Here is a 23465-nt window from a genome sequence, read left to right as displayed (position 1 = left end):
GTGGGAGACTTTGATGAGAATATAATCTCTTTGAATTATCTCTAAATTATTTTAATTTATTTAGAGATAAATTATGATGACTCATTAAAAGTCTTTTGATTGGCCGGACCTTAAGTTCTTGATTTTTGATCGGCTGAAGTTAGGTATTATCTCTAAATTATCTCAATTTATTTAGAGATAAATTACATAATCTAATTTGACTTTTATCTCTAAATTAATATAATTATTAGAGATAAATTAAATGACCAATAATTAAATTTTGATTGGTCAAAAATATGAATATTATCTCTAAATTATCTTGATTTATTTAGAGATAAATTGGATGACCAACAACTAATTTTTGATTGGTCAAAAATATGAATATTATCTCTAAATTATCTTGATTTATTTAGAGATAAATTGGATGACCAATAACTAATTTTTTGATTGGTCCAAAAAATAAATATTATCTACCAATAGGTGGATTGATTTAACCATATGTCTAACCAATAAATTAATTATTTTATAATTAATTACATGGTTATTAAATCCACGTGGCGACATGCAATTGGTTGATAATAATTTTTTTTTCTCTTTCTACAAATGGCCCCTCAAGACTTGTTCACACATGATTTTGAATGTGACAAGTGGACAAGTCTTGAAATTTTAAATTTCTAGGATTTCTCGAAATCCTAATGTGTCTTGGTATACTTGCAATCCAAATTAATTGAATTATGCTTACTCATAGGTAAGAGAATTATAATCTTGGAAGATGTATATTGCAATAAAACTATTTGAAGAAGTATATTGCAATAAGGCTATAATTTTGAAAGAAGTATATTGCAATAAAACTACTTAAAGAAGTATATTGCAATTAGGATTACATTCCTTAATCAACTAGGACTTTGTCTTTTTACTCTATAAAAAGGGAATTCCCTTGTTAATTTTCTACACATCAAGATATTGGAATTACAAGTATTCCGTAAGCTAGCAAAAATCTTCAAGGCACGCCGCATATATCTCAAGGTAATTCGGCTATCTTTTATTATTATTATTATTATTTTGATAGCTGACTATCTTGTCACCTTGTTTATTCAATTCCTGCTGCATTCCAAGATTTTATGCCACGTTACAAAGCCATGCAAATTGCCAAGCAATTGCAAATTATTATGCTAAAAAAAATCACCATTGCCATGTTATAATGGCCATGCCCAAAATTATGCTAACTTGGCATGCAAGAAAATCATGCAAGCATTTGCCACGTTACAAGCTTATCAAGAAAGCCATGGATATCACCATGCTTTAGCTTGCCACGTTAAGCCATCAATTTACATTACAAATTTTGAATTAAATCAACTTCCATTGTCTCTTGCCACGTTACAAAAGCCATGCAAATCCCCATTGTATCTTGTGGCCTTGAAAGCTTATAATCAAGCTAAGAAATCATGCATATCATCACAACCACAAATTGCCGTGCTAAAGATCCACATTGCCGCGATTTTTTCTTTTTGCTTCAACTTTTTTTTCTTTTTTTGTAAATTGTTGTTTTAGACTAATAATTTGATATTCTTTTAACAGTTAAATCTCAAATTTATCAGCCTATAATCAAAGCAAGTTCAAATTGAAGCGGAGAAATTGGCAGCAATTTAAAGTAGTGTTCTTTATAATAATACATAATTTATTATCCTCGGAGGGTGCTCTTTATAATAGCACTTATTGATCTGTGGGGGGTGCTCTTCATAATGGAACACAATTTATTATCTTCGGAGGGTGCTCTTTATCATAGCACCTGTTGATCCTTGGGAGGTGTTCTTTATACTAGCACATAATTTATTATCCTTGAAGGGTGCTCTTTATAATAACACTTGTTGATCTTTGGGAGGTGCTCTTTATACTAGCACATAATTTATTATCCTTGGAAGGTGCTATTTATAATAGCACTTGTTGATCCTTGGAAGGTGCTCTTTATACTAGCACATAATTTATTATCCTTGGAGGGTGCTCTTGTTGATCCTTGGGAGGTGCTCTTTATACTAGCACACAATTTATTATCTTTGGAGGGTGTTCTTTATAATAACACTTGTTGATCCTTGGGAGGTACTTTTTAAAATAGCACACAATTTATAATCACCATGGTATACTTCAAGGATTACAAAGATTTCTCATTGTCTCCAAGAATGAATATATGAAGAAGAGGTTGTTTCTTCCTATAGCAAAATTGTTGATTCAACCCCGTTGAAGAACATAGTTGAAGAATACTTTGGACAAGTTCGTAAATTTATTGGCCTTGAACCATCCTTCAGTAGTACGTTCGATTTATTCTTTGATGTTCTATCTTGGTAGCTTCATCATCATAAAGAATTGAGCCATGCTTGATGCAAGAGATTGTTGTTTTTTTTTTTGGTGAGACTGAACTTGGCAATGGGACCAAGCTACCTACGTACCTCCTAATACGAAGAAGGATCAAGTCATAACGTAGTTCATATTTTTTTTTTTGCCTTAACTTTTGCCTAAGTCGTCCTGTTAAGGATTTTCAACTTAGTAGTTTTTTTTTTGACTCATTTTATGCTCTTGCTAAGGAGCATTTAACCTTCAAGCATAATAACGTTTCAAGAATCTGCCATTGATTGGGCCAACACTTACTCTATCTTGATCAATAATTTTGTATGCGCCATTAGTGTAGACTTCTTGAACAACATATGGTCCATCCCACTTTGAGAGGAATTTATTACCCATACGATGTGTAGTGTTTATAGGTCTTCGCACTGCAAGAACTAAGTCTCCCACTTGGAATGATCATGGTTTAACTTTCTTGTTAAAAGCTTTAGACAATTGAGCTTGATAACATTCCAAGCGTTGTTGTGCTTCCAACCTTTTCTCATCCACTTTTTCAAGTTCTTCAAGGCGTAGGCGAACATTATCTTCATTTGAAAGACCTTCTTGAATGGCAATTCTCAATGATGGAATTTGACGCTCTAATGGGAGGACAGCTTCCACACCATAAACAAGCGAATATGGAGTTACTTGAGTTGGTGTACGAAATGTCATACGATAAGCCCATAAAGCTTCCCCTATTTTCTCTAGCCAATCTTTCTTTGCGCGATTAGCAACTTTCTTGAGAATATTGGATAAAGTCTTATTAAAAGCTTCTGCTAACCCATTTGCTGGTGCGTGGTACATAGAAGAATTATATTGCTTGAAGTTAAATTGTGCACATAACTTCTCCATTGCGAATTGTTTTCCATTATCTGTTATGATGCATCGTGGCATGCCATAATGATAAATGATATTTGTTCTAATGAAGGTAGCAACAGTTTCTTTCTTTACTTCTCGATAAGATGCTGCTTTCGCCCACTTTGAAAAGTAGTCTGTGGCTACGAGTATGTAGAGATTCCCTATGAAACTCTTAGGTAATGGTCCAACCAATTCGAGTCCCTAAGCATCAAATGGCCATGATGTAACTGTTGGGTGGAGTGGCTCAGGGGGTTGATGAATGAAATTGGCATGAAATTGACATGCTTGACATCTTTTAGCATAGTCCATGCTATCTTTCACCATTGTTGGCCAAAAGTACCCCATTCTTTTGATTTGGAATTGCAACTTGGCTCAAGATTGATGCGCCCCACAAATTCCTAAGTGAGTTTCTTGTAAAGCCTTGTATGCTTCTTCATCTCTTAAACAACGAAGAAAAACTTCGTCAAAGGAACGGCAATAAAGTGTACCTTTGAAATAAATAAATCGAGGAGCTCGACGTTTTATCTCTGTTTTATGTCTTGGATCATTAGGAAGCTTGCCATGCTCTAGATAGTCAATCAACGGCTGTCGCCAATCTTCTTTTCCCACTTCAAGGACTGAGATGACATTAGACTCTACGTTGACTTCTTCACTTAGAGTGATTGGTGGTATGATCCATCGCTTGCAAAGATGCACTTTTAATCTTGTATTTGGTCAGGCAATTGCTGACACTAAATTAGCTAAAGAATCTACTTGCCTATTTTCTTTTCTTGGCACATGTTCTATGCTAGTTTTGTCAAACCACTTCAAAAGTTTTTAAACATAGTTGACATATGGCAAGAGCTCAGGCTTTTTAACTTCATAAAGTGTAAGGACTTGGTTTATAACCAACTTAGAATCTCCAAACACCTTAAGTTGAGTGATTTGCATATCCACTGCCATCTCCAAACCTATAATCAAGGCTTGGTATTATGCCACATTATTGGAACAATTTTCGATGAGAGTAAATGCATAAGGCAATACTTCTCCTTCTAGGGTGATAAAAATGACTCTTGCACCTGCCCCATCTTGTCGAACTGTTCCATCAAAGTATAGCTTCCATGGCCTAGGGATTTCAATGCAAAGAACATCTTCATCTGAGAGATCTTTAGAAAATTTTCAATCATCTGGAATTGGATGGTCTGCAAGAAAATCTGCAAGTGCTTGTCCCTTGACAACTTTTTGAGGGATATATGTGATGTCGAACTCTTGTAACAAAAGAGCCCATTTTGCTAATATCCCGTTTAGCACTGATTTTGACATAAGATACTTGAGGGGATTTGCTCGTGAAATTAAGTGCATAGAATTAGCTTACAAATGGTGCCTTAATTTCTTAATGGTAAACATTAATGCCAAGCATGTCTTTTCAATGGGAGAATAATTTAATTATGCGCCATTAAGAGTTCTACTAAGGTAATAAAGTGCATTTTCCTTTCCTTCATCATTTTGTTGTGCCAAAAGTGCTCCTAAAGAGCGTTCTTGTGCCGCAATATAAAGGATCAATGGATGTCCTGGAGTAGGAGCCTTTAAAACTGGAGGCCTTAGTAGGTAAGACTTTATACTTTTAAAAGCATTACTACAAGACTCATCCCAAACAAAAGGTGTATCCTTTTTCATCAATCGACTAAATGGTTGACATCAACCAGCCAAGTTGGATATGAAGCGTCGAATATAAGCCAATATTCCTTGCAAACTTTTAAGTTCGTGGAGATTGCTTGGCTCAAGCATTTTCATGATTGCATCTATTTTTGATTGATCAATTTCAATCCCATGATGGCGCACTAAGAATCCTAAAAATTTTCCTGAAGATACTCCAAAGGCACACTTTAAGGGATTCATCCTCAATTGATATCAACGCAGTCTCTCGAATACTTGGCGAAGATCTTCAAGATGATCAACCCTCATTTTGGACTTAACCACCAAATCATCCACATAGCATTCAACATTCTTGTGCAGCATATCGTCGAAAATCTTTTGCATTGCTCTTTGATAAGTGGCGCCTGCATTCTTTAACCCAAAAGGCATAACTTTGTAATAGTATATTCCTTTAAGAGTTCGAAATGCAGTGAGCTCTTCGTCCTTTGGATCCATGCGAATCTGATTATAACCAGAGGAGCCATCCATAAAAGATAAAGCCTCATGGCCAGTTATTGCATCCACCATTATTTCTGTCAAAGGGAGAGGAAAATCATCCTTTGGGCAAGCATTGTTCAAGTCTCGAAAATCCACACAAACTCGAATTTGACCATTCTTCTTTCTAACTGGAACAATATTTGAGATCCAAGTAGGGTACTTGACTTCTCGAATAAAGCCAGCCTCAATGAGTTTATTAACCTCAGCCTCTATTTAGGGAATCAAGTTAGGGTGAAGACGTCGTTGAGCTTGTTTAATGGGTCGAACACCTTTCTTTACTGCTAGATGATGCACAACGACTTTAGGGTCCAACCCTGGCATTTTTTTGTAAGTCCATGCAAAGACATCTCGGTACCTTATCAAAAGGTCAAGATAAGATTCTTCTTCTATAGAAGTTAAACTAACACTTATGAAGATTAGACGAGGATCTTCTATAGTGCCTATGTTAACTTCTTTTAATTCATCAATTGTAGGTCGATTTCCTTCCTCTAATGATGGAGGAGCCTCTTGGATATCTTTTTTTTCAGATTTTTCATCACTTTCTACTATAGACATGTGATTACATGTGAAGATCTCCATTTCTTCTTGCTCTTCCTCTTCTGAAGATGAGGCTTGTTTAGTCACAATCACAGTGCACCTTCTAGCCTTTAATGTTTCATCATTTGTTACAATCCATTCACTTTTTCTTTTCAATCGTGAAGGTATGATGCTATGAAAATCTTTTAATCCATATGTCACGAGGCTCTTTTTATTCGTCTTTTGTGAAGGTTTTCTTTTTACCCTCGAACTGATAGGATCTCTTAAAGTTCATTTTGTATAATATTTGTTGATACGATTAAACACTGAACCTCGATTTGAAGGCATGCTTAATCGGTCAAAAACTGAAGTTCGAGTTGTGATTGTGCCCAAGTGATCGAAAACTGAAAGTCTAGATGACTCCACCGGGGTTTCTTCCTCATTGTCGACTTCTTCAGTCGTTATATATCTTGAAGCTTCTTTATGAATCTTTAACTTTAAGGGTGTAAATCCCAACCCTAATTTTGTAGCTTTGACAACATTTTTCTTTTTTTGCCAAACACTACGATTCTTGGAAGGATCTTGTGAAGTTTCTTTGGTTGGTTCACTAGGCTCGTGTACCAACTTAGAAACTTTTTCTTGTTTGTAGCCAGCCCTTATTAGGAGCTTATAAGCATTAGGGTCGAAACCATTAGCTCTTTGAGAGGGAAGATCATCGTGTTCAACCAATAGCTCTTTTATTGGCTTTACGAATCCCTTCAGTGGAGACTTAGCGAATTTTGACTCTACTAGACTAGTGAGTGGCAAAGTCAAAATTTTTTAAGCCTTCAATAAGATCATTATTTTCCTTCGTAGACGAAGACGGTTTCTTTCCCTTTTCCTTTGATGATTGTCCTTCATCATTTCCTTGATTGCCTTTAGATTGTACCTCTTCTACAAAAGTACATTCCAAATAGAACTTAGCATCAGCCAAATGTGCTTCTGCTGTAGTAAATGGCTTAGCATCTGCTATGACTGTCTTCATCTGACAATTTCTATAATGTTTGAAGCATTGATGGAGTGTTAACGATACTACACCATTTTGATGTATCTAAAGTCGCCCTAACAACATGTTATATGTTGTGTTAGCATCAATCACATGAAATAATGGATTGGATTTCGTATAATCAATGAACAGTTGAAGTTTAACTTTTCCTATAGCTCTTTGCCCTTCAAGATTAAAACCTTGGATCATCAAGCGACTCTTCGATAATTCATCAAGAGGAATCCTAATCTCTTTCATTTTTTTAGTGGGAGTAAGTTGACAGCAGATCCATCATCTATTTGGATTTGATTGATCTTCTGTTCACGACTATATCCCTGAACAAAAAGAGTTCGATTATGAGGGGTAGACCCCAATAATAAGTCTTCATCAGAAAATGTAATTTTTGCACCATAAGAGGAATTAGAATTGAACTTTATTTTTTCTTCATTCCCAACGTCTTCATCAATTTGGAAACATGATGTGGGAATTGGATTTTGATTTTTGAATTGCATTGGCATAAAATCATTCAAGGTGATTAGTCTTCTAGGCCTTTGCACCATCGAATTTTCACACTTACCCATACTTATTTTTATTGGCATTGCTTTCAGCATCATCTTCCTAGATGGCTGTTTCACCATTTTGGATCTTTTTGGCGCTTACATCTTCTTGGGAAGATTTTTCTTTCCTTTTCTTCGATGAGTAACGAGGATCCATCCTTCATTATCTAGATCCTCATTTGTAAAACCACAAGCTTTGCCCCCATTATATTGAGGATTGGATGTTTCTTTTACGTTCGGAGTCAACATTATATAGTCGAAGGATCTGAACTTTATCTTGCTCTATACATTAAGTGGGGAAAGAATGCTTGTTGTTGATGCTACATTTGCTGTAATCGTTTCTTCTTCAAACTCAATTTTCCAATCCTGGTATAAACCCATGATTTTGTCTTTTAAGACAGAACATTTTCAATGGGGTGACTAATTAAACGATGGTACTTATAGTAGTTGGAGTCATTTACTTGATCAGCTTTTTCTAGTCGCTTCATCTCTGGCAATTGGATGAGCTTAGCTTTCAGAAGTTCTTCCAACATTCCTGCGATATCTGAGTCAGGGAAAGGATACTTTTTCTCTTGTCTTTCTTTCAAAGACACTTTCTTTTTATCTTGTGAGGGACCCAACTTTGTTTCTTAGGTTTTCTTTGAATTGGCATTCACCTTGATAAGCTTGGTATTTACAGTCATAGACTGTTTTCCTTCACCCTTATTTGCCAAAGCTTTGCCCCCTTTAAGGACATCTTGCTTACCTTTCTTTGGCTCTTGCACTGGAGGTCCTTGATTTCCAGCTGCTGACATGCTTAATTCCATGTCATGAGTGCGAGTAGCTAATTTCTCAAAAGTCTTAGGCTTAATGCCTTGAAGAATATAGCGTAACCCCCAATTATCCCTTGGATGCACATATCAAGAGCTGAGGACTCAGACAGTCGCTCATTGCAATTAAGACTGAGATTTCTCCACCTATGGATATAATCAATCACAGGCTCATCTTTCCATTGGCGCGAACTTGTGAGTTCAATCATGTTACCACAAGTCGAGTGTTATAAAAGCGATTAAGGAACTCACGTTCTAATTGCTCCCAATTATCAATCATCCCAGGCTCAAGTCTGTGTACCAATCAAAGGCATTGCCTTTTAAAGAGCGAACAAACTGTTTCACCATAAGATCACCATAAGTGCCGGCGTTATTACAAGTTTCTATGAAGTGTGCAACATGTTGACGAGGATTTCCTTTACTGTCAAATTGTTGGAACTTTTGTGGCTGATAGTTTGGTGGCATCCTCATGTGATCAATCCTTTGAGAATTTGGCTTGGCATATGTGTATGAAGGTTGAGTGACACTTTCCACCTGTTCCTTGATGGCTTCTTTGATGAGTTCCTTCAATTAATTGGTGGTGACTGCTTCATTAAATTTTTGTTGGAGATTATTTTCCACTTTTGTAGTGGAATTCTCCTCATTATCTTGGCGTTGATTTTGACCAAGATCCATTAGTGCTTTTCTAGTAAGGCTACTGATTTTTGCCATCATTGAGGTAATTTGTTCATCATTTTCTCTGATGCTTGTTGTCAGAGATTCCACAGTCTTCGCAAGAAGTGCGACTTGTTCTTCTAGAGATGTTGTTCCGGTTGTCATGATAACCATCATTCTAGAATCGACTTTTGACGAAAAACTTTGGTGAGGGGATGATGAAACATAGCTACTGCTTGAGTAGCCATCATATTCCTTGAGTTGATTGGTACTTGATCCTTTAGAGGAGGCAAGTTGCATAGTAGGGACTTCTTTGGAACTTGAGGAAGAAGTATCATACAAAGGATTTTGGTTAAGGACTGGGAGAGTTTGCTCATACAATTTAGTAAGAGCTTCTGTCTTTCTTTGAGTACCATATGGATGTGTTGGAACATATGTGCTTGATGATGAGGTTGGAAAGACTGCAGGATTCGCTCTAGCAGGCTTGATAGTAGGTTTGTTGGCGAGATTCTTCTTAGGAGCCATTTCAACTTGGAGATATTTGAAGATTTGCTTGAAGAAAGAAGATGAGAGGCAGAGATAGTCTCACTGGGTGTGCCAAAAATTTGTACACACAAATTTCTCGTTGAGATTTTTTGACTTGAAAATTATGAGACAAATACAAATATTTGATGAAGTGAGTGATGATCTTTGGAAATTCCTTTGATTAATTTCTTGAATTTGTCTTCAAGAGTCATAAACTTGGACTTAGTCTTGATCATGAATGTGCTTGATCTTTACGTCAAGGGTCTTCACGACTTAGTCTTGATCTTCGCGTCAAGGGTCTTCACGACTTAGTCTTGATCACGAACGTGCTTGATCTTTACATCAAGGGTCTTCACGACTTAGTCTTGATCACGAATACTTGATCTTAGCTTCAAGGATCTTCACGACTTAGTCTTGATCACGAACTTGCTTGATCTTCGCATCAAGGGTCTTTACGACTTAGTCTTGATCACGAACACTTGATCTTCGCTTCAAGGGTCTTCACGACTTAATCTTGATCACGAACACAATATCTTGATCACGAACTTCGCTTGATATCTTGATCTTCACTTCAGAAATCTTCTATTCTTCTTGATCTCTGAAATGCTCTCAATCTTCGAATGCTCCGAATCTTCGTATGCCTCCGAATCTTTGAATGCCTCTGAATCTTCAAATGCCTCTGAATGAATGAAAATGGCTAGGGGGAGCCCCTATTTATAATGTTTGGTGAGAGACTTTGATGAGAATGTAATCTATTTGAATTATCTCTAAATTATTTTAATTTATTTAGAGATAAATCATGATGTCTCATTAAAAGTCTTTTGATTGGCCAAACTTTGAGTCCTTGATTTTTGATTGGCTGAAGTTAAGTATTATCTCTAAATTATCTCAATTTATTTAGAGATAAATTAAATAATCCAATTTGACTTTTATCTCTAAATTAATACAATTATTAGAGATAAATTAAATGACCAATAATTAAATTTTGATTGATCAAAAATATGAATATTATCTCTAAATTATCTTGATTTATTTAGAGATAAATTGGATAACTAACAACTAATTTTTGATTGGTAAAAAATATGAATATTATCTCGTAATTATCTTGATTTATTTAGAGATAAATTGGATGACCAATAACTAATTTTTTGATTGGTCTAAAAAATAAATATTATCTACCAATAGGGAGATTGATTTAACTATATGTCTAACAAATAAATTAATTATTTTCTAATTAATTACATGGTTATTAAATCCACGTGGAGGTATGCAATTGGTTGATAATAAATTTTTTTTTCTCTTTCTACAATCCCTAATTCGGTACAATTAGAATAACTAATCAGAACAATTAGAACGTAGTTTTCGAGTTACTGAACTTAATTATTTATTCAATTAAAACATATTTTATTTATTTTTTCTATTTTTTTTTGTGAATTGTTATTTTTATTTCCCTTTTTTGAGAATTTTAAAGGGGTTTTTTTTCAATTAAATTTTATTTTTGGAAGTGTGTGAGGGTGGCACAATTTAACTGCGCAGAGCAAAATCTGTTTAGGTAGCTCGCGTGTACCGGCTTGGAACTCTCTCGCAAGGCATCGAAGCCGACCCTTTCGTCAACTCCGTTCTCCCTTTTGTACTTTTCACTTCAAAGCCTCTGTTTAAACCCAAAAATTCACTACGCCGTGCCCTGCGCTTCACTGGATTTCACCTTGGATCTTCAATCCAGTAAGTCCTTTCTCTCTTCCTTATATTTCAATATCCAATACGATTCTAAAAATGAAGCACTTTAATTAAGCCTTGATCAATTTCTTTCTTTCTTTCTTTTCCCTCTTTTACCAGTGGATGAAAATCCTTCCATTGAAGAAGCTGAAAATGAAACAGTCCAAATTTCAGATGGAAAAGAGTTAGATACAACGGAAGGAACTTCCGATGAGGAACCGTACGTCGGAATGGAATTTGAATCGGAAGAAGCAGCTAAAGTGTTTTACGATGCCTACGCCACACGTGTCGGATTCATCATGCGTGTGGATGCGTTTCGCCGTTCAATGCGTGACGGGAAAGTGGTTTGGCGTCGACTCGTCTGTAATAAAGAAGGGTTTCGAAAGCTAAGGCCTCGTAGAAGTGAAAATAGAAAGCCTAGAGCCATTACAAGAGAAGGGTGTAAAGCAATGATAGTGGTAAAGAAAGAAAAGACTGGTAAATGGGTGGTTACGAGGTTTGTTAAAGAACATAATCATCAGCTGGTTCCTATTCCTACCAGTGGTCGGAGAAGCATGCTCTTGTCGCAAACACCGGTAAGTTTTCTTCTTTTTTCTTTTCTCTTTAAGAATATGATTTGCCTCGGTAAGAAATGGATTCTGTAAGTAATTAACTGATTATAAATTTATAATGGGTGGAATTGGTAAGAAGTGTTGTAGGTAAGTTGGTTTTATAACAGTGTGAAATTGAAACAGTATTGGTGAATGTAAATGTATTGTAGTCTTTTTGTAGACAAAACTCAATAAAATTGAAAATTAGGTGATATAGAGCAGGAGAGTTTTTTTTGGTGTTTAAGGACTGCAAAGACTTAAGTGGGGTTTACATCTCAATTCCAGAGTCAGTGAAGAGTATGTAAAGATTAATTACAGAATGAGGCAAATTATTTAGAAAATAGGACTATTGAAATATGATCCCATGCCTTAAAATAGGAACTTACATCAAATCATATTTGATAATCAAGTTACAAGAATTCAAACTGGCAATGTAGCAACACAAATAATTCTTACAACTAGAACTAGGTATCAGTCAGGACAAAGTAATATCCTAAGTAAGAGCAATACTCTAAATCAAAGCCCTGGAACATTACTAATGATCTTTCCTTGTATCTGTGAAAGTTTGAAGAAGTATGATTCTCACTGTTCTTAAGCCTTCAAGAAAGGCCTTCAAAATTGGGTCAATTTCTGTTTTTACAAGTGAGGTTGGTATAGCGAAAAACTCCTGCAGGGTCAGCTAATTTAGGTGAACATGTAGGTTGATCAGGGACTTGTGCAAAACCCATTTAACTGAAGCTTTAAGAAGTTAGATGTAGTTCAGAGAGCATGAAGATTTTCAACATTACAACTAGCTGTGGGGGACTCACCTAAAGATATTGATACAATTTCCAGAACTAGGGATTTTAAGATGCTGGAGGAAGAAGGTGGACTTCTAGAGCTACATATTCCGTAAATGGTAGCTATTTGGCTGGAAAGTATCAGAGAGCACCAATTTAAATAAGCTTTAAAATTTGAGCTTGAAGTTCTGCAACCACTTGCTGTCTATCAGTTTCTTTTTATTGAACAAGCTCATTGGGGAAGATTTTACTGTTGAACAACTTGCTTGAGACTGGCTCACCTTAATTTGTTATTACAGACAAGATAAGATTTCTGTGCCATATTCATTTACCTGACTTTGAGCTGTTTCTCTGACTTGGAGCCACTTCTTATGTTCATAAAATTGTATCTATTGTAGGTGTTACTTTGCCATTGATAAGACTTTTGAATTTTTCTCACATTCCCAGGAAGATCGATTCATAGATAACTGCATTGCATGCGTAGTCCAATGTCTTTGAGGGAATACATTAGATGATTTAAGTGGGAGCATGTGGCCAACAAGTTGGTACTTGGATTTAAAACCTGAGTTGGCTATTTCAGAGATGCTTTGCAGCTCTGAGAATGCTGTTAAAATTTTACATATGGACCTAAGGATGTCATTTCTTTTGCTTTTTAATCTAGTGTATGAAATTAGAGCAGTTATAAATATTTTTCTTCAATGTGCTGACAGAAGAGCTGAAAATTCAGCTTCAACAGCTTCTGAGTCTTGCATGCAAAACCTGTAGATAGTCCGATTAACTTGAATTGCTTGAGTGGATTGCTATTTTCTTACTGATTGAGCAATTATGGGTTCAGTTGTAATATTTGTGTGCTTGTATGTCTCCACCAACTTGAAATTTAGACCTGAAGATGGTCACGCCAATCTCCTTTTTTTGGTTTAGGTGTTTTCAAGTTGGAATTCTTTTGGCCTTTGCTATCCTTAAAGATCCATAGTCTATTGGACAAATTAACCATGCCATTTATTTTACTTCTCTCTCACATGCACTTTCTAGGATGAGAAAGATGTAAAGATTCGAGAATTGACAGCTGAGTTACAACGGGAGCGAAAGCGTTCTGCAGCATTTCAGGAGCAGCTTGATATGGTATTACGAGAAATGGAGGAGCATTCAAATCAGCTATCAAGGAACATTGATGATATTGTTCAAAGTGTAAGGGAAATCGAGTCGAAGCGGGTGGCACTTTCGCAGAGTTAATAGTGCTGATACAATTTCTTTCACATACTGTTTGCTCCCCGAAGAGTGGCTTGTAATCTAGCTTCTTTTTGCCCTTTTTGTTTTCTCGAGTGAGAAGATGGGCATTTATCATGTAGGCTGAGGTGAATCATCATGTTCTTGTAAGAAAATGAACGTTTAAAATTAGTGCGATGTTTAGTGTTCAGGCTCCAAGGGTCTGTTTGCTTTTAAGTGTTCAAGCTCTAAGGGTCTGTTTGGCCGGAGTGACAATCCTGTAAGAGGTGTTGTTTGAGTAAAGAGAAATTAACACATCATTTTGGCAAAGTTAATAAAGAAGTACTATAAAATGTAAAAATTTCATATGAATGACTAAACTTTATTAAATGAAATCATAAGTTTTAAAATGAAAGAAATGTATAAAATAATTTTTAAATAATTAAAAATAAAAAAGATAAAAATGAAATAATTTTTAAGAGAAAAAGTTGAATCAAATAAAAAGATGAATGTGAAAAAAAAATTTCTGTTCGATTTATGAATTATAGAAGAGTAAAGTGAGAATATAAGAAAACTTCATTTAATATTTATCACGTTAGGATTTTTGGAAAAACTTTGGTTCATAATTTTTTTTTTAAAAATTAAAATTAAAATTTTGAAAATTTAGAACACCATACACCTTATTTATGCGTTTGTAGTAAAAAAGGTTTTCTATAAGTTGAATTGAATTTGGTTTCACTAATTGTTTAAATCACTCTGAAATCTCAAGTATTCAACTTGTAGAAAGCAGATATACTAGGAATGAAGGCAAGAGAGTAGGTAGTAACAATATCGAAAGCAACTAGGAGTTTCTATCCATCAGAGATGATAGGGTTTATTTTCACTTCGTCAAATAACCATGACTTAGCAAGTGTCCATTTATAATATTCGTTCTTCTTCAAACAGTTTCTCTGCCACTTGTTCCATTTTTTTTCTTTTTTATTATTCCTAATGCCAAACTCTTACTTTCAATCTGGACTCCTTTTTTGAACCTATAAGGTTTGGGTTTTCTAAGTCTCACACTTTTTTATCTCAATGTATTATTTAGGAAAATTCAAATAAGTTTTTATACTGTTATCACGATCAATGAAGCTTTTATAATTTTATTTTGAATCAAATAAATTTTATATTTTTATTTTGAGTTAAATAAGTCTTTATAACTAATATTTGACTTAATCAAAATGTCATTTGTCATTCTATATCGTGTAGTATTGACATGATATGCTAACATATTATAATTAATGATGATGTGACATATTGACATATCATAATTGATGATGACATGATATATTAATTTAACATGATAAAATGACCATGTGATATTTTTTATCTTTCACATCAACCTCATGTCAGTGTTATGTGGATATAAAACGATAAGTAACATTTTAACCAATGACAATTAATCAATCATTAATTATAAGGGCTTATTTGATAAAAAAAAATATAAAAGTTTGATTCAACGCAATAAAAGAATAAAACCTTATTTGAATTTTTTTTAAATAGTTTAATAGCTTGTTTGAGCATTATGCCTTCTTTTTTATTTATGTTACTATCTTTTTATTATATAAAAGCACGAGTTGCTTGCTATAAAACTATATTTTCTTTGCTCAATTATAAAATTACAACTGAAATTAAAGCTAGTAAAATTGATTTAAATCTGTAAAACTTTTTGATTTGTCCAAATTCCAACATGACCTAACCCGATTTGATTAGGAAAAATTAACAACTCGAATTTCTCTAACTTAAACTCAAAATGATTTAAACCCAAAAAGATCTATACCCGAAGTAACCTAAATCCAAAATGACCAAAAACCTGAATTGACCTAAATTCGAATGACTAATTGAAACAATCTAAATATAAATTGATTTTACTTTAAAAGCCAATAACTTGAACCTAAAATAATTTTAACCCAAATAACCTAAGTGTCAAACTCGAATAACTTTGGATTTGAAATGATCGAATTGTAAATAATCCAAGCAACCCACACCATAAAAACTTCCTTTGTATCTTTTCAAGCTCATCCTTCACCCATTGAGAAATTTAAAATAAAAATGTATAGAATATAGGGAAGCTCACCATAACCAACCACAATAGAGTCACCCCCAATCCCTAATGGATAATGACTTGCATAATTTCCACCTCACTAGTCTAGCTCTATTACCAGTTTCCAAATCTTTAAAGAGTTGATTAGTATCTAAAAATAGACCCAAGTTAGAAGGAAGGATATTTCCAACCTTGCATGATAATTTCTCTACCTTAACCCCAATTGATTGCATGTCTACACCAATGCCAATAAAGTTACTCTTCTGGAAATTAATTTTAAGCTTCAAAATAATCAAAAAATACCTTAATATAATTCTCCTAACATTTAACAACCTATCAAGTTCCAAGTTGAAAAAAATCATTATATCATTGGCACATTGTAAATGCAAGATTCTAACTCCATTTCCCTATTGAGATACGCTTGCACAAATGGGCTTCCTCCACTTTATACATCATACTACTAATGGCATCAACAGCAATGTTGATAGGAACAATGATAATGAACAACCTTGTCTTAATCCTTTTTGCATCTTAAATTGACTCGTTGGTGTCCCATTCACTAATATTGAGACTAACATAATCAAAAGGCACTCTTTCATCACCTTTTTCACTTTACCCTATCATAGCCAAATCCAATAATTCTTAATTAACGCTATTATAAACTTTCTCAAAATTCACTTTGAGCAACAACTCACCGATACACTCCTTTATCAAGAAGTCAATCATTTCATTCACAATAAAAGCACAATCAATAAGCTACCTCTTTTTAATTAAAATGAACATGTTATTATCAATTACCTCCCTAATAACTTGTCTTAATCAATTTGTCAAAAGTTTAGTAGTGATTTTGTAAAAGTTTCCCACCAAACTAATTAGCCTATTTTCACTTGAATTTGTGGGGTTGGTAATCTTTGAAATAAAGGTTATAAAAGAGCGATAGCAAAAAATTGTTATGAAAGAGGCATTAACATTTTCCTTCAACGTACAATTACTACAAAAATCACCCATAAACTCCATCATCTCACCCTTTTCACTAACCACTGGCTTTTGAAAAAAATTCAGATTATACCCACCCAATTCAAGTGCTTTATTTTGCATCTGTTAATAGGCTCCCAAACCTCTTTTAAGTGAACGGTTTCTCCAAAAAGGATACCGACCCCTCTTTTAGTTTTTTGAAGCTGTAACTCAAATCTTGCAACTCAACCACCGCATTATGATTATACATGTTCTTAAAACGCTTGGCCACTTCACTCTTAAGACATCAAATCATTAACTATTTTGTCAAGAGCTTTGACTTTCTCAATATAAGTAAATCTTCTTCCTTTGCATGAAAGAACTTTATATTCCTATCCCTTTTAAGTACCCCATTCACTCAGTATTTCTTTTGCCATTCCATTTCTTCTACTCGACAAAGTGCACATAATTCTACCCTTTACCTTATTATTTTTCACCTATTTGTAATTCCCCCTTCTAACACTTGCCTTCCAACAATTAACTCCTGCATCTCCTCTTGTAAGCTTGATATTCTCTCTTGCATGTCCTCAAAATTCATTATCTGCCATTTCTTCATGAATGGCTTTAGTTCTTTAAGACCTTGCCACACATCAAGCCTCTTCGGCCCCTTGTTCTTTATTTGCCCATACTACCTCATGGAAATTATTCTCTTCAACTCAATAGTTGAAAAACTTGAACCATTTTACGCCTTAATTTACCTCATTTGGCCCCCAATAGCATCTGGTTGTGATAAAAAATGGACCTTCGCAAGCAGTTTTGTAATAAATTATTGTAATACCTCAATAAGTTTGCTTCAATAAGAAATCTTTCAAGTAGCATTTCTATGTTATAACTCCACGTAAAATTGTTTTTCCTAATAGGAGATCAGCCTACTGTAATTCATTGATGAACTCATCAAATTGAGAAGCAGATCTCCATACTTCCATCTCCCTTCAATTTCTCAATATGTTAAAGTCCCCCCTAAACACCACCAAGTGTCTCATGACGCGTGATCGAAAGGCCGAGGAAAGGCCATCTGAGGTGCCAGACCATCAGGAAACAAGCCATGAGTGGGGTGAAAAGGTCACTTGCGAGCCCTAGGGTTGCTTGCCTAAGCAGATAAGCTAGGCACTCAAGCAAGTAGCAAGCCAGACAGCCTAAACGCCCAGGGCAGCAGGCCCCTAGCCAAACCCCACACCATTGGGTCAAACTGCTTGCAACATCAAGTTAGTCTGTAGGCCCACTTGCAGGCATGCTAGTTTCATGAGCTAGTACCGTGTGGGCGTGCCAGCGCACGAGACAACACAATGCTCCATAGTGTTCCCAACCGAGAGGATTGCCTAGCGGGGAAAATTCTCGCTCATAAGTCAAAAAGAGCCAACCCTTGGCCCTTTTTTTAAACGTGCACAGTGGATTTAGGCGTCTGGGGGTCCTTTGCTTATGAATACCCTCTCAAACACATTTGTACATGACTGACTGATTGATTAGTGAACTATTGTTTTGCCCTCAATCTCTCTTGACACTTTCTTTCAATATTCTGCTACTGTGTGTGCTTGTGCGCCTAAAGCTTATTGCTGTGTGTTGTGTGCCTTGAGCTTATTGTTGTGTGTGTGTTGAGCTTGCATTCATATGCATTTGTGTTGCTTCGAGGACATTTGTGGCCTTGACTGATGTTGGTAGGCATACTTAAGCTAATTTAAACTTGAAGACCAAAGTAAAGGTTAGTTTAGGGCTGCACGGTGAGTGGTCTAAAGAATCACCATGTCACACAAGCATTAAACCCTTTAATCACTAGCATCAAATATTCCCAAAGTAGCTTCTTTTTACCTTCATCATTGTGTGTATAAATATTTCTAAATCCACACTTCCTATTGATTTTCTTAACCTTCCTAAAAAATAGAATATAGTTTTTATTTTCGACATGCTCTTTCAATTCAAAAAAGTCTTCCTACCAAATACTAATTAAACCACATGACCTTCCTTCAACCTCATAAAATGACCTTTTATTGTATCCCTACCCAATACATTTTCATACAAACTACAATTGAATTTCTTCAATTTAGTAAAAATTCTATGCTTGGTTTGGTCTCATTGATCATTCTTCTTGTCGCCCTTCTCTTCTCACCCCTTCCCAACCCTTTAATGTTCCAAATTAGTAACATCACTCCAAGAATACTTACTCCTAAATCTGAGCAATACGAAGTCCTCCTACCCGCCCTGTCTCTTCATTCCTTCTTTCCAAGCCCACAATGGTGAAGACTCTAACTAGTGACTCCTTTTGCTCCTAGAAATCGAGAGCTAGCTTCTTGCTCACCTCCCACGTGGCCTCAACCTCCTTCAAGATAACTAAATTCATGTGGGCTTCTCTTCATCTGGAACCAAACTTTCTCGATCCTCAAGCCTGCTCTCCTTGTTCCGTAAAGCACTTCCAAGATTTTCGTCGACCCTTCCTTTTCAATTTTATACCCATTTCTCGTACACCTATTATCCTTCCCAACAATGTCAACCAAAGGATTCGATGTCTCCGATCCCTTCCCCATTTTAACCACACCATCATTATCCATATATATTGTCATATTGATTTTAATCCTTTCATATTTTATTAATTAATGATTTAAAAATAATTTTTTTAAAAAGAAAACAGTTAAATCACTTTTATTTGAAATTTGTAAATAGGGTTTGATAAAACAATATAGTCATTTTTCAATGTAATTAGGTTTTGCACTTCTATATTGACACTAAATAACAATGAAATGTTTTTATTGAAAGGATAACAAAGTCATAAGATATTATCTTACTAATTTCAATCCTTTCATATTCTTTCAAACAATGATTTGAAAATAATTAAATCACTTTTGTATGAGATTTGTGTAGAGATTTGATAAAATAATGTAGTTTTTTCAATGTGATTAGATTTTGCCCTTCTATATTGACAATAAATGACAATAAAATAATTTCAAATATTTGTAATCTTTAGATTACGAATAATTTTTTTAATGGTTATACTGGTTTTATGATTATTTATTGACTTTTGATCTCGTTCACTTGATAAATAAATTCTTTGTGGTGGAAAATGATAGAAGTTCTAATCCACTGATATTTATTTCTATATTTTTCTTTAAATTTCATTTTGGAGTTAGAATTGGATATTTGAGGTTATTTTGTCGTCTTATCTAATTTTTTGTTTGATATGTATATATATATATTATATAATAGTGACTATATTTTTTGATATTTTTATATTTTCTTGAAATGTTGTTTACATTTTTTTATTCCAATAGAATAACGTGAATAGGTTATTTATTAAAAGAAGCTTTTGGAATTATAGTATATGTTTGTGTGTTTTCTATTCAAGTATATTTGAAAATACAAAAAGTAAGAAAAATCTAGTATACAATAGGGAGAGTAGGTAGAGTCAAGGCTTCCTTCTAATGCCTCTTTATTATCAGTAAGCATACAAATTTATTAATTAATTAGCACGTATAGTTTGTACGTAGTCCGTACTAGTACTACTGCTGCTACACTTACAACATATATATTCATCTTCGGCAGGTATTGCTTGTTTCTTAAACTTAAACAAACTTGACGGAAGTAAATATTGCATTCATCATAAAGGGCACGTAAATAGATAGAGCAAGAAGCACAATGGCAATCAGAGCTCCCGTAGCCCTCCATGCATAAACACTCCCACAGGCGAGCTTCCCCACCTTAATTTGGATCACATCAACCATCGAAATGGTTAGAAATATGCACCCGAAAACCGAAGCCCACACCGATAGCGACAACAGGCTTCCCCTAACAATCTGGTTACGGCGACGCTTGAAGTCTTCTTTTTCCCAGATAGTGACATGGATTTTCAGGGCCTTGGCTACCAGGCTGGATAAGAGGAAGCAAGCAAACGACGCCACTTCGTTTACCACGAGCCGCTTCGCATGTTCCGGACCAGCGTCACACTCGGTGCGGTTCTCCAGGCTATGCTCTCCTTGACGTGCGAGGGATAAGCCCACGAAGACGGCTAGTGTGAAGAGCGAGTTTACATTTACAAGGTCGTCTAACGCTTTCTGGTGAATTTCTTTCACATTGTTTATTGGTTCTTTGGACTTGTCTGCGCCTGTTTCTGGATCGCCTTGACTGTAAAAGTGATTAAAAATGGGAAGAGAGAAAAATAAATCATTCATAGAATGCATAGACTTAACAAGAAAAAAGAACGCGTATATGGATGAGACTGAGAAGCCAACCTCGACATTGCTGAAATACTTCTTCTTTAGACTGATTTGCTCCTTGTTTGCCCAAGGCAAGGGTCTCACTCTTTATAGATTTCATGCCTTGCATTTTAGGCAAAATACTGCCCAAGTTACTGTGCTAAAAGCAAAAAGGGAGCTTCAGGTTGGATAGCTGTTTTTATTCTATGATAAACCAGAGAAGTTAAAGACATATTAAAGGGAAAAGTCGGAAGGGAAAGGAACCGCCAGCTACCACTTTTAGAAAAGTTACAGAATCATTGTCATTCAAGCATTATACATATTTGTTAGAAGATTCTACATATATAAATTTACAAATATGAAAATTGAGCATCTCGATTATCTCATTGTTTCAACAAAAAGTCACTACAATAAGATTAAGATGCTATTTATTTCACGCTTATGATATAATCCTTCTTGAATTTTACTTTATTACATATGTTTAAGTTGAGTATTCTTTTCCCTATACTTTATTCTTATCTTTTGCATCTAGCCAAAAACTAAAGCAAAACATATGTTTAAAGAAAAAAGTAAAATAATAATATTTTTTAACAAGTAAAAATTTAACGATTAACCTTTGTGATAACACATTAACACATAAAACATATGTGGAATAATAATTATATTTGAATGCATGCCACTTTTTTACATTTTAATCAAGTGCAAGCTCATATTGCACCAAATAAAAAAGAGAAAATTGTGGAAAACAATTCAACTGGTAAGCCCATTTCAGAAATAGTCATCAATATAAAGTTAATTGTTTTTACCTAATTTTTATCATAGTTGACAAATTGCCCTTGAAGACATTTTAGAGAAATTAATCTCGCGATTTCCTCTTTTTGCCATACAGAGAAATTAAATTCTCTATTAGTTATCTCAACTCTTTGAGGTCCCTTATCTCTCTCAAATATCTCAAATTTATCAGGTCTCTGAGCTATCCCAACTCTTTCATATCTCTCAACTTTCTATTGCCATCCAAGTCTCTCTAATTTGAGCACCATCGGCATTGTGCTTTGATTTATTTCTCGCTATCTTGCTATATCGTCATCTATATACATATCTAATAGCAGAAATGACATCAAAGTATATTATTGGGTTTAATGCTCTTGACAAAACGATAAAGTTGATGAAAAACTGACTCCATTCATTTCTTAAACTTTGTTTGTGAATTAGAATACTACCTAAAGTTGTTACACGTCGTGCCTGCATGTAACAGCTCTATTGCACATGGCATGTAAAACATATAGTGAACATGGCATGGCGTGTAACGTCATATTTGTGCACATGGCGTGTAGTGAACATGTGTAGGACAATGGTTGAAAATGGCATGTAAAAATTTATTTTTTTGAACATGGCGTATAACAACATTTTTTCAATATGATGTGTAGCAATATTTTAAAACCTGACATGTGTAGGGTTGTTGATAAATTGATTTATTTTTTTCAATTTAGGATAATATAGATAACGATGTATACCTATTACGGATAACATAACTTGTCTATGAGCACTTGCAAGCTATCTGAAGTGAACTTGCTTTCATCATATAATACTTGATAATTAGTGGTTGTGAAAAGAGAAAAAAAAAGAAAAGAAAATAGTCGTTTTTTGTTATGGTGGGAAAAATCAATCCTACTGATTACCATGTCTTGTACGATGATGAAAAACTAGTATAAGGAAGAATAAGCATATCATAATATTAAAAGGAAAGCCCAGTTGACTTGGATTCCATCATGAGATAAAAATAAAAATTTGTGGGGTGGTAAATGGTAGTATGAATATCAAACCTACAAAAATTTTTTGAACATGACGTATAAGAAGAACATGTTTTCAATAAGGCATGTAGCAAAATTTTAGTACATGGCATGTAGCAACGTAATGTATAAATGGATTTTGACATTAATTTTTTTTTAAATTATAGCGGTGTGCTAATTGTGTGATTTGTGATAAAACACGATGGTCATTAGCTCAATGGCATTTACAAGGGTGGTGAGTCACGAATGCGAAGGGTTAGGAGTGATTTGTCATTTGGGGGCCTGATGAAGCTAGTTGAAAATGTTGTCGGCGTAATCTCACAAAATAAAGAAATCGAGTTACATGCATTGATTAGTATAACCGAAGAGCTATCACGACTAGTTATTAAAGACGATGAGGATGTTACGTTAATTCTGTTGGAGCAGAGGAATGTTTGGACAATGTACATTGTTAAGGAACACCACACAAATATTATGCCACTTGAAAAAGCTGTACAACATGGTAATCACTTCAATCAAAATTAGATTTACATTCCTTCACAAATACTATAGAATTCAGTCTCTAACCCACAACAATGGTAATCAACGTATGCACTTAAGTTTGTGTAGCTTGGTAGACACAACATTCTCACAACA

The 23465-nt window shown here is 34.7% G+C and overlaps 2 protein-coding genes across 2 annotated transcripts; one reads left to right on the top strand and one right to left on the bottom strand.

The window, feature by feature from the left end:
* LOC18612616 (protein FAR1-RELATED SEQUENCE 1) lies at window positions 10977-13998 on the top strand. Its single transcript, XM_007049501.2, has 3 exons — window positions 10977-11192; window positions 11307-11761; window positions 13588-13998. Coding segments are annotated over exons 1-3 (657 nt in total). The 5' UTR covers window positions 10977-11191; the 3' UTR covers window positions 13789-13998.
* On the bottom strand, window positions 20248-21136 carry LOC18612614. Its single transcript, XM_007049499.2, has 2 exons — window positions 21076-21136; window positions 20248-20968 (listed from the first exon to the last, which is right to left on the bottom strand). Exons 1-2 carry the CDS (start codon window positions 21081-21083, stop codon window positions 20410-20412), a joined length of 567 nt encoding a protein of 188 aa, XP_007049561.2. The 5' UTR covers window positions 21084-21136; the 3' UTR covers window positions 20248-20409.

This window comes from Theobroma cacao, chromosome 1 (assembly GCF_000208745.1).
Source record: "Theobroma cacao cultivar B97-61/B2 chromosome 1, Criollo_cocoa_genome_V2, whole genome shotgun sequence".
NCBI classification, from domain to species: domain Eukaryota; kingdom Viridiplantae; phylum Streptophyta; class Magnoliopsida; order Malvales; family Malvaceae; genus Theobroma; species Theobroma cacao.
The sequence above is the reverse complement of the archived record's forward strand: the minus strand, read 5'-3'. Positions and strand labels throughout refer to the sequence as shown.

What these genes read in the sequence shown, in the direction of transcription:
- LOC18612616 (XM_007049501.2), top strand. An exon ending in TGCTCTTGTCGCAAACACCG is followed by an intron (nt 11,762 to 13,587) that starts GTAAGTTTTCTT and finishes TGCACTTTCTAG; the next exon opens with GATGAGAAAGATGTAAAGAT.